Source organism: Salminus brasiliensis, chromosome 22 (genome assembly GCF_030463535.1).
Source record: "Salminus brasiliensis chromosome 22, fSalBra1.hap2, whole genome shotgun sequence".
NCBI lineage: Eukaryota > Metazoa > Chordata > Actinopteri > Characiformes > Bryconidae > Salminus > Salminus brasiliensis.
The window spans coordinates 12,658,840-12,670,772 of NC_132899.1; the positions used below are offsets into that span (position 1 = coordinate 12,658,840).

General features: G+C 40.2%; 1 protein-coding gene across 4 annotated transcripts; it reads left to right on the forward strand.

The window, feature by feature from the left end:
• The first annotated feature begins 562 nt into the window (after positions 1-562).
• Positions 563-10,571, forward strand: LOC140544375 (tudor and KH domain-containing protein-like). Of its 4 annotated transcripts, none has more exons than XM_072667895.1 (14): positions 563-670; positions 2,100-2,190; positions 2,805-2,962; positions 3,809-3,900; positions 4,381-4,573; positions 4,693-4,832; positions 5,101-5,413; positions 5,561-5,727; positions 5,824-5,999; positions 6,093-6,157; positions 6,259-6,410; positions 6,938-7,051; positions 7,565-7,619; positions 7,857-9,383. In XM_072667895.1, exons 2-14 carry the CDS (start codon positions 2,126-2,128, stop codon positions 8,906-8,908), a joined length of 2,742 nt encoding a protein of 913 aa, XP_072523996.1. In that variant the 5' UTR covers positions 563-670; positions 2,100-2,125; the 3' UTR covers positions 8,909-9,383. The 4 variants fall into 4 exon arrangements, with proteins under 4 accessions (XP_072523996.1, XP_072523999.1, XP_072523997.1 ...); XM_072667896.1 differs by lacking the exon at positions 563-670 and adding an exon at positions 714-822; XM_072667899.1 differs by lacking the exon at positions 563-670 and adding an exon at positions 10,146-10,571 and having other exon boundaries at positions 725-2,190; positions 9,300-9,389.
• The last annotated feature ends 1,362 nt before the right edge of the window (positions 10,572-11,933 follow it).

Consider the following 11,933-nt stretch of genomic DNA (forward strand, 5'->3'; position numbering starts at 1 on the left):
GTAAGCGGTTTGTCGCTAAGTGAGATTTTTTATTTTTTATTTTTATTTTTTATTAGGTTAAGTGAGTCTGATTCACATTGAGTCCGACTCGAAAAGCACAGAGAGGAAATTAAATTGAAGTGTGTTATTTAACATATGCATGTCCAACAACTACATTTTACCACAGTGAGGAAAAATTTGGCTGGTCTAAAAATGTAGCCCATTAAATTAATCAGGTCTTAGACTCAAGTCTAATATGACGCTCCGATATTTGGATTTTCTGTTGTTTTAAGCTGCCCTTTTATAAATATATATAACAGTAAGGCGAATAAAATGGTGTAATAGATTTGGAAAATGTCTAAAGTCATCATTGCGGTTTTTCTTTTAAGTGAGGTTCAATTATATATTATTATTATTATTATTATTATTATTATTATTGGGTTTTATTAGTCAGAAGTCAACAATTCGGCCATGATCATGCCAAGGATGCTACACAACGATTCAGTTAACATGTGAGTCAGCTCAACCGAATCACTGAAAAGAATCGGTTTAATGAACGATTCACTTAGCCGGACATCGCCACTGCACACATAGCGGGCACGTTGGTTTGACTCCTGATTAGATGGTGTACCGTGTCCGTGTTTGCTGAAGCTTGGAGGACTCGTATCGCATCTTCAGTCGCGTTTAGGAGGTAATCGGTGGTGGTGAGGGTTTGGGAGGAGTTCTGGTGGTTAATGGTGTCTTTAATCGAGCTTCATTCTTTAAATGGGTACCCTGTGGTGTGGCTGCAGCTGCAGCTGGGGCTGGACTCTAACATGACCTTCCTGAGGCGATAACACACTGGTGTGTTTCTGTCTCCGGTCGCTCCGCACTGGGGCTCAGCAAGCTCTCTCTGCTCTGCCTAGTGAACGAGGAGCTAGCTCGCTGGCCAGCCTCATTTCTACCGAGTCATCTGTCAGGTGTTCTCTGCTAACGTTAGCTAGAGATAGCTGTTTACTTTTTGCTTTCGTTTTAGAAGACCACCGCTATTACACGGTGCATTTAGACGTGGTTTAGAGAAAGCAGCTAACGTTCACTTAACCCTTTGCAGTCAGCAAGGGACATGTGACCCTTGTAGGAAGGGGCCATGGGGGTGGTGAAGTTAAAGGGGAATTTCACTAATGTTTCAAGTTGTGTGTGTAATTTAATGGTTGAGATGTAAAGTCAATCAGCTGTGAAATAGACCACTGTAGAGAAAAGAAAAGACCCCCAGACTAATTCTGGACTGTGGTGTTGATAGGGACCAGGATTTCTGATGCCTATAATGCAAAACTTAACCATTTTCTCTTTCGACACTAAATATAATCACTTTTTTTTTAATGACTTTTATTTAATACGTGAAATAACCTAAGCGATGACGATGCCAATGATATGCTTAGAAAAGTAAATTGTAATATATTGTGATGACCGTCACAATGAAGAGTGTCCCACTGTCCTGCCATTAACCAGCCCTGTTATTGTGCTGATGTGTTCTTTCTTTTGGGACTATTTTGCCTTACAACTGCACATACCTCTCCTTCAAGTATGAATTAGAAATGTTTTAATATGACAAACGCTGTATGCCTTTTTTATGAAAAGGTTTTTCAGACATCAGGAATCCTGTTCATAATAATTATATATAATACCTTTTAGTAAAGGAGCTTTCAGAAGCCTACAACTCTACAACCCTACAACTTCAGTTTCTCTAGAACAAGACATTTCACATAAAATCACTCTGAATGACTTTCTTTACATCATAACCATCTAATCTTGTTCTTTCCCATTGGCCAGCTATTCACTGAGTTAATGGTAAGGATTCATTACACCACATATCGCTGCTGTCCAATGACCATGTAGCTCCATTTTTGTTAGTTTATTGTTCCGTGGTTTGAACCCTGTAGCTGCTTCTGTACACTGTGTCAACAATTCTGTATGGACAGACCAATAGAAATGCTTTAAATGAATTGGAATAAACTCTTATTTTACATTTCTGCCTTCTCCTGTAAATTCACCATTTTGGAGATGCAGGTTTTTCATTGGCCAGCGACGATAAACACTGCATACTTATGTATTAACGCTTTTACATGTTCTTGCTGCTTAAGGGAGGGAGATCAGTTTAAGAGTGAAGATGAACGGTGGTGTTTCTAGGTCTTCTGTGATTCTCAGCTACAGTCCTACAGCCCTCCTCTCACAGTGAGAACCATTTTTGCATGGTGTGAGTCTTTAAGTGCTTAAAGTGTGTGAGAGCGCCATAACTCCCATATCATTATGCTATGGGGAGTAGGACAGCAAAGCCCATTAAAGCACTTTGCTGTGTGCTTGTCATTTTAAGTAGCTAATCATGTATCACAAAGTCTCTTGTTTAGTGAATGTTCTATGTGTGTGCTTTAAGAGAAGGCTGATGTTTGAGCTTGTGCAGTATTAAGGTATGAGCCCATGTGATTTCCCAAAGAACTTGATCCGCATGAATTGAAGCCTAAGCCAAAAACAACCAAGCTGTTGTTTGTGCTATGGTTGTTTTTCTAATGTTAAACAATGTTGTTTTACATTTCTTTCACTCTTGGCTCAAAATAAAAGATAATTGTCTCTTGCAACATTTTTTCACCCTTGACTCCAATTAAAATGGACCACTGCCATTTAGGCTTAAAGAAAATTCAGTCGAAATGGCAGTTATCAAACAAGCAAAAAGATTTTTATACATTCATTTTTGCTGCATGGCACAGTTTAGCAGGCCAGTGCACAGACCGAAAAGAATGGTTCACTGTGGACAGACTAGTAACACTGTCTGCAATCCTCCCTTTTTCCAGGTGGGGTCAAGCCCTTGGCTCAGCACAGCTGATGGCAGCAGTACGGGATGGTCCGTGGAAGGGCCTAAGCTCTGGAAAGAAGGTGGCCCTGGCTGCAGGCCTTTCTGTGGGAGCTACAGTGGGCTACATGGTTTACCGCCACATTAGGAGCTGCAGTGGTGAGAAACCTTTACAGCACACAGTAACCTATGTGAGACTATGCGAGAGTCTATATCTGACAAAGTGTTCAACACGAAGGACATGTCTTTAAGAAAAAGTATTGAGAAAAAGGTACATGAAGATGAGACAGAGAGCCTGTGGTAAGGATTTCCATAGTTTGGGCCATGAGACTGGAAGATCTGCCCCCTGCAGAAATGAGACTGAACTTAGGCTTAGAGAAGCCCAGCAGCAGAAGACCTACAATATGTACAAATGTTTGTGGGCACCTCTTCTAATAAATGCATTTAGCTATTTAGCTCATTTGCACCCATTGTATAGTTATTCAAATGCACACACACACAGCTTCTCTAGTCCCTGTAGAGACATACCTCCAATAGAATAGGACTCTCTGGAACAGTTAAACATGAACCTATTGGCACCATGCCTAATTGATGAGATCAGTTGGGGAGTTGAGGTGGAGTGGTGTACATCCAACATCCTGAACTCACTTAAGCTCTAAATGCTGAATGTAATCAAATCCCCACAGCAATGGTAGTAGAAAGTCTTTGCTGAACAGTATATACAATATATACACTTTTTTGGATTTTGAAAGAAACAACGAGTGAGTGTAGTTTAGTTTAGCAGTAAACTAGTCAGACTAGCAGCCTTAGTTGAACTAACATCAAACCTTTTGGGGTCCATGTAAATGCAATTATTGTGATTACAGTCTGGTGTGATGTCTACATATTGGCATAGTGGGAGTGACTATACCTCTTTGGACACTATAGCCATCCAGACAGGTTGTTTGGCTTGAGTTGTAGTAATATTGTGGATAATAACTTCATATTTCTTTTTGAACTCTGTAGCAGAGTGCCAAAAAACAGAGGAGTCCAGGCTTTCTGTGCCCCTTGATGTGTACAGATCTATTGCAAGGCACCAGAGCACCTTTCTGGATCTGGTGAGTGTCCATTTTCCTTTATTCTGGTCACTCTGCCTGCTTTTCATCCAATTAGCTAGTCATCCTTACCAGATTAATGTTGTTTGTGGAGGGCCACGGATCTGCGGAGATTAGCATTTGCCCTCTTCTAACTTTGAATGCAGCTCATAAGGGCCTTGCTAATAAGCTAATGAGTTAAAGCAGGTGTGTCTAATGAGGTGGGAGTGAAACGCTGCGATTCTGTGGTCCCCCCTAGGACAATGGTTCCAAAGTCTGATCCTGGAGGACCCCCTGTCCTACACACCTCTTTTAGTGGTTTTCTATGTAACATGTTTTAGGAAGCGCTTGTTAATTAGCTAATTATCTGAATTAGGAGTGTTCAGAGGAGAGTAAACACTAAAATGTTCAGGGCAGGGGGTCCTCCAGGAGAAAGGTTGAGAAACATTGCTCTAGGACGTGTGTGACGTGTGTTTAATTGGTTACAGTACTCTTTTTGTGTAGGTGAATCAGAAGTCTGGGGCTCAGGTGAATGTGCTGCCGGATGGGGAGGAGCCGAGCTCCGTCTGCTTTCTGCTTCAGGGCACGGCTGAGCAGATTCTCTTGGCGAAGTGTGCTCTGGATAAACTTGCCACTGACTGTGAGGTTATCAGTGACGTGATTGAGGTGCCGCAGACGGCATTTGGGAGAATAATCGGTATCCCACTGGCTTCTGACTTATATCCGCATGCATTTTTTTTCTCAAGAATTACAGTGACCAGCCTGCAATTATCCATTCCATTATTTCTAAAATTATTCTTTCCTTCGATGCAACAGGCCGTGGGGGTGAGACGCTGAAGTTAATTAGCCGGACGTCAGGCGCTCGGGTGAATTGTCCACGGGACCGTGGCAACAGAATGGAAGAGAAGGGCAAGGTCACAATTATGGGAACACGCCAAGAAGTACGCCGTGCTACAGTAAGTTGCTTTTGTCTATTACAGTATGTCACTGCATAAATGTACATTATACTAGGGATGCACCGATCCGATATTAGGTTTGGGTATGAGACGAGTAGTAATGATTTGGCCATTCAGTTTACTGTCATCTACATTAGCTTTGAAGCTCCAGTGCAAGGCTAAAATAGAGAACTACAGACAACAAATGTGCCTGGTCTCGCCCTTAAGTGTATTTGTAATTAAGTAAATCAGGTAGTCTGAATGATTGGCCCTGTTCTGGTTCACTTAGGAATTAATCATGGAGAAGGTGCTGGAGAATGAGACTGTACGGAAGCGGATAAGTCAGTCCTCAGCTCTACGGCAGAAAAGGAAAACCCCAGAACTGGAGCTCATCCACAAAGTTCAGGGCCCAGACACAGACCTTACTCAGAACATCAACGGCGAGGACCTGCTGTCCCCAGTGACTGACACAAGACTTCTTCATACCAGTGTCTCTAATGGGTTTGCCAGCAGTTGTGACCAAACAGCTGAAAATTCCCTTAAATCAGATGATGATGAGATTCTGTCCCCAGCTTCACCATTAGAGGTCTCAAAATTTGAAAGTAAGTTCAAATTGTCATGTAAATGATCTTCTTTATAACTTCTATAATGATGGGACAATCTATCAAATCACCAAAAGAATTTTGGTCATTAAGAGTGGTAACACTCCGTTAAGTAATATGATAAAGAATTTAGCTTTCTCTTGCTAGTTCCCAGTCCAGACCTGAGCTTCCAACCTGGCGAGCATTTGGAAGTGTATGTGTCTGCATCAGAGAATCCCCAGCACTTTTGGATCCAGATTGTAGGAGTTCGATCACTTCAGCTGGACAAACTGACAACTGAGATGAGTCGTTTCTACAATGGAGACACTTTACATGTGAGTTGAATTTATTTCTTTTTTTTAATGTTTGAGGGTATAGATCACCCTCTTGCTTAACAGGGAGAACACAGGTCATTAAGAAACTGTGTGCAGGAACACAGAGTGGAGGCCATAGTTGTGGGGGACATTGTGGCTGCTCCTTATCGGGACCATGGCACGTGGAACCGGGCGCGAGTGCTGGGGATTCTGGGCTCTGGTCTGGTTGACCTGTACTTTGTGGACTTTGGGGACAATGGAGAGCTGCCACGAGATCAGCTGTGCAGCATGAGGTCAGAGAGTGAAGTTGGACCACCTAAATTACTGTACTGTTTTTACTCTGTTGTACTGAGACCCCAATGAGAGATTTTACTGTACTCTTTCAGGAGTGATTTCTTGAGCTTGCCCTTCCAAGCTATTGAGTGTAGTCTGGCTGGGGTGAATCCTGTAGGTGAGCACTTGTATTTTAATGTTTGTGAAAGCAATATTGTATTAATTAAGCTAAATTAGTATTCTGATAAATATTCTGATTATTCTAAACCTTTGCTGCAGGAGAGGTGTGGACAGAAGAGGCTCTGGATGACTTTGATCGAGTGACATACTGTGCAGAGTGGAAGCCTTTACTGGCCAAACTGTGCAGTTACTCTCACTCAGAGATGTCCTCCTGGCCCAGTGTGAAGCTGTATGATAACCGGCAGGGAAAGGTCAGAACACTTTGCTTTTTATAGCTCTGATGCTTTAAAGGTGCATTAGTCTACCTCTCTTTCCCTCCCATGGACTCAAAGCACAACTCTAAAATAGCTTATTTATTTATATTATACATTTTCAAACACATTTGGCTTGTAATGTTAAACTGCTGTGAGTACAGTTGAATGTATTTACTGTAATGCGCTCCCTTAAGTTTATCTGTCGCTTCCTGTGTCAGCCGTTGGCATCGTTAACTGCAGCTGACCGGTATTACTATTTCTCCGGCACTGTGGGAAGATTACTGGATTCTGCCATTTTTTTTCTACCCAAACAGATAGAGATGGGGGGCCCAATTAATGGGGTGAAAGGTGGTCAGTATAAGCACAGATGTAGCTCTGGTTCTGAGAGCAGTTTTTCAGACCGGCTTTCTCAGGCGCCTTAAACACATGTGCCTTTGCTAAAGGGAGGCAAAATTAACTAATGCACCTTGACACTCTTGCTGATGTGAAATCTGTTTTTTTGTGTCTTGTTTTGTGTGTGTTAGATTGTAGACCTGGGTGAAGAGTTGATCAGCTTGGGCCATGCAGTGAGCTGTCAAGACGAGGGCAGTGGGCTGACAGGAGATGGAGATGAGCCCAGATCTCTGCAGAAGATGTTGGTAAGAGAGCAATTTTGTCCATGCTCACAACATCACTGTGCTTCTCTAGATTTATTAAACATACTTTTGTGTTTCCAAATTGTTCTACTGATATTTCAGATACATGGAGTTATATTACAGAATGTCTGATGTTTGACCTGTTCAAATGAGATGAGGTGCGAGGTGTTTAATATGAATTGCGCATTGTGACTGCACCAAAAATGGACTCTGACAAGGACAGAACTTCCCAATTAGTTGTAGATTTTCTTATTCTAACCATCTGCCCAGCTAGTTGTGTTTAGTAAATGCAGTGTTTCTGTCATTAGCTAGGTGCATTTTCACAGCTATAGTTTTTCTCTGGTTTGAATCAGTAAATGAGTTTGTAAACTTATGGTATTTTTCGCACAGAAGCTTATAGAACAAATTGCCGGGAGCTGTTATTACTGTACCTTCCCATGTCAAAGCAATCCTCTCTTAAGTAGTGTGCCTTTTTTAAGAGTGGAACTAACAGCATCTATTGTTGGATGTTTACAGGATGACATGACCGGGGCAACATCAGAGTTAAGTCTTTCCTGCATCAGCTTGTCAGGTAGGTTCAAGAAGGTGACTTCAGGACTGTAAAATATGAAGATGCATACATGCTACCTTGTCCCCTTTCTATGAAATTCTGCATTTTGAACGATGTTATGGTTATGTATGAATTGTGTAGATTTGTTGAGTTTTTAATTTTGGGAAGTTGGGGGGGGGGGGGGATTTGCTGATTACAGTACTTTTTTTGGTAATCATTATGAATGAGTTAACAACCATTTAGATGACCTGTGTTAAGGTTCTACACATACGTGGTCGAGACGGCTCCTGACATGGTCTTCTGCGACCTGTCCGAGCATTGTGGAAGTTGAGCGGGCCGATGTGGACCAGATTCCTTCAGACCGATTCATGCCATCTTCCTCCTCCCTCATCCACTCCACACCATCTCAGTGCTTGAGTGACCTGGTCAGCCAGGTCATAGACTTGTCCAGCTCAGTGCTGAGTCCACTGGACCCTGATCCACCAGTCAGTGTCTGTGAGAATCCATTAAGCTACTCCGAAATCTCCTCATCCTCAACTTCCTTTTCATCCCCTGTAAATGTGGTGACGGCAGCACTAGGTTCTGTCAGCCTCATTGATGATGTGTTCCTTGGGACATGTGACAATGTAACAGCTTCTTCTTCCGAGGCAATGGGCCTGGAGTCTTCACAGAGTACTTGCAATGAAAGTGTGCATAACAGCACCAACAGCGGCAGCAACACTAGTGATGGAATAAGAGGTGTGTGGTACTACCTCACCTCCTCCACGGATTCCTCTGAGACCTCATTTAACACTACCATGCCTGCGTCGTCCATCACTTCTTCATCCTCCTATCCATCATTCTCAACCTCCTCTGTTACCGACTCTGAGGACACAACCTCTGTGACCTCCCCCTCCATAATCTGTCTGAGCTCTGACTTTTCAGAGAGTGCTGATGATGAAATGATGGCAGAAGATGCACCAGAAAAAACTAAGCCTGTCCAGACACACCAAAAGCAATATGGTGACAGTGTTGTCTGTTTGTCTGACTCCAGTGATTGTAATACTGGGAGTGACCTTATGTTTGTTGGTTCTTACAAGTCAGCATCTGACCCTTTTGCTAAGGGAACCAGTGATTCCCAGGCAGTTGATGAAAATGAATTGGGCCATGCTGAAAACATAAGGGAAGGGAAGACTGAGCTTGGTGAACAAGCTGTAGTGCAAGAGGGGAGGACGGAACCTGAAAGCAAGATGGACGAAAGGGGAGATGTACCAATAAGAGGTGCTGAATTAATGGTGATACTGCTGTTCACTGGAGCACTGGGGGAGTAAATGATTTTCATGGAAATTGACTTTGTGTGTCTGGGAGAGGTGGTTAAGTTGAGGTGTTTCTCACAAGAGCATGACAAAACTTTGAGAACTCTCAGATTTCACGTTCACAATATGGAAGTTTAACAAAGTGTATATAAGGCCTATATAGAATGTCACAAATATATTGTCAGTTGATTATTTGATATGTTATGTATATTAAAGATTGCACAACACAGGGGATGCATGAGGGTGTATAACATTCACTGGAAGATGCTGCTTGTGTGTGTATGTGTGTTATGAAATGTGGTCCTTTTTGACATCCCTTCACCATAATGTTTTTCAAAGGGTGACTAAGTGAGTAAGCACGATCTGTTGAACTGTTATTGATTTGCTTTTTCTTCATCTTTTGTAGAAGTTGCTTCAATATCTGGAAGTGTGGACGATGTTCTTGAAGAAGAATTTAACTGACGAAAGACCAAAGACAAATATGCCTTCGTTTTAGGTAAGCAAATGTCTTGGTCTTGTATCATGTGTAATCAGTTATTTAAAGTCTGATATCCATCCGTTTTTGGAATTTCTTTATATTAGCTTTTACAAACGTTACTTACAAAAAAACAACAATGTAGACAAAAGTATTGGGACACCTGCTCTTTATAATCTATATTTAGTTCATATAATTATAGATTATAAACTATAATCTAATTGTAGTTTATAATCTATAATTTGTTTATTCTGTAACTGTCTCTCCTGTCCAAGGAAGGCTTTCTACTAGATTCTGGAGCATTGCTGTAAGGATTTGATTGTATTTAGGCACAAGAGCATTTATGAGGTCAGGATGTTGTATGATCACCACTATGCCTCTTCCACAACTTATCCTAAAAGTGTTGTATGGAGTACAATCATTCCAGAGAACACCGTTCTACTGCTCCACATCTCTGTAGATGTAGCTGTAGTACAGAAGTAGATGTAGACTGTAGCTGCATGTGTGCATTTCCACATCTGTGTCGGCAATGGTTGCAACTTAAAGTAGCTGAATGCATTTATAAGAAGGGGTGTCTGCAAACATTTGGATATATAGTGAACCTCATTCAGAGACCAAGTTATGATATGCACCCCACTGCACCCCACATCACACAAATGCATTCATCAGAGTATTCGCAAAAGTCATGTATCACTTTTTGTGTTGTTTTTGAGCTCAGCTGGAAAGCCCCTGTGCAAGTGTGACTTATTTTGTTTTACTTTTGTCCTTTTCCCCCAGAGACCACCATGCTGACGTGAAGTTGCTTCATGCTTCCCTCGCTGTAACTGGGAGCTTTACTGACTGTGCTATATGTTTATTTGGGTTTTTTTTTTCTCTGTTTATCTCCAATATTTCAACATTTAGTTGTCGACAAAAGTTTATTCTTTGCTTTGCATCAAGCTGCTTGAGAACAGTTAACTGATGTCCAGTTGAGGAACAGTGCTCAGGGAATTTGGAATGTGTGAGCGACAGCAAGAAACCTCAGTATTTCCATAGTTTTGCACTTTTTTGTGAGTTAAAACATTCTGTTGTTCGGTACTGTCTGTACTTTTACTGTAATATTGTTATTATGTGTAATATGTAATATATGTTGTGCCTATTGAGGTTTATGTGCTCTCAAATATATTGCAAATAAAATTAAATAAAGATTGCTATTCTATTCAATATGTTTCATTGTTAGGTTTTCTTTCATACATTTTTCTCCTTCTTTTTCAGACTACAGTCATGTAAAAAAGTTAGGATATGCCATTAAAACATTGGCATTTTATAAACATATTTAAACTTGAACATTTGATCTTCATTTGGAGAATCTTGTGAGATGGTAATAGAACAACCAAAAACCTATATAAACCAATAAAACTGAAGAAATGTTTAAAAGTCATTTGTAAAGTTCCTATAATCTACCAATCTCTGATGGGAGAGAGTTTTTCCCACTCCTCCATGCATCAATCTGTATCTACAACCTCCTTTCTGAAGGCCTCTCTTTGGGTCTCACCAGAGATACTTGCTTCAACAACCAAGAGCAATACAAACTAAATGTCTGGGGTTTCAATAAAGTCGGATGTGGCGCGCCTGATTCTAATTTTAAGCATTTTGAAGAAGTAATAAATGTGGGGGTGTCCTAACTTTTATTTATACATCATTGGGTGCTTGTGATTGTAGCTTCTTACACAGATTGTCATTGTTTTTATTATTGTTATTACTATTATCTTCACATATGGGCAGTAAGTAGTTAGTTTTGAATGCCAGGTGCCATTGTTATATTTTACTTGGGTTATTTTGGGAATCATTAATTAATCAATAATAAGCTAATAAAAGTTTTATTTGGATATGGGTTTAGTGTACCCCACCCAACTGTGGTCATATTTATTACTGCATTAAAAATGTCCATATGGCTGGGATGTAAACTTGCCAAACCCTGAAAGCGACATGGATGTTGACCCTTTATTTAATACATATTTGATATATATTTATGAGACCTTTGCAACATCAGTGTGGTAATTAAATCGAATTATTATTATTGTAATATATATATATATATATAATATATATATAACATTTATTTATCCTTCTGAAGAATTATTTGAAAAGTATAAAGTTGCATGTATTATTATTAGAATTTTATACATCCAGAATTTATTGTTCATAGCAGGGTTTTTAAATAAATAAAAAACACATAGAAGACAAAAAATTGGCTAAAGTTTCCTTTACAATTCCTTTACAAAGTAATTTAAACTTTAAAATCTGTATGTATTTTTCTGGTGCATGCAGCGCACAAATAATCCACTAGGGAGCAGAAAACATGTATCTTAATTTATTAATAATGATTTATTTAATGCATTATTGTAGTCATTATTTATACATCGTTTGATAATTATTATAAAAAATAATACTTATTTAATTGAATTGAATTTCACTGGTGTTAAATATGTATCAAAAATGGTGCACTTGGCTTTAAAGGGTAAAGGGGTTTTCTGGCAATTATTTGCTGGTTGAGGTTTTGAAGGGTTGAGCCGAGTCGAGGCT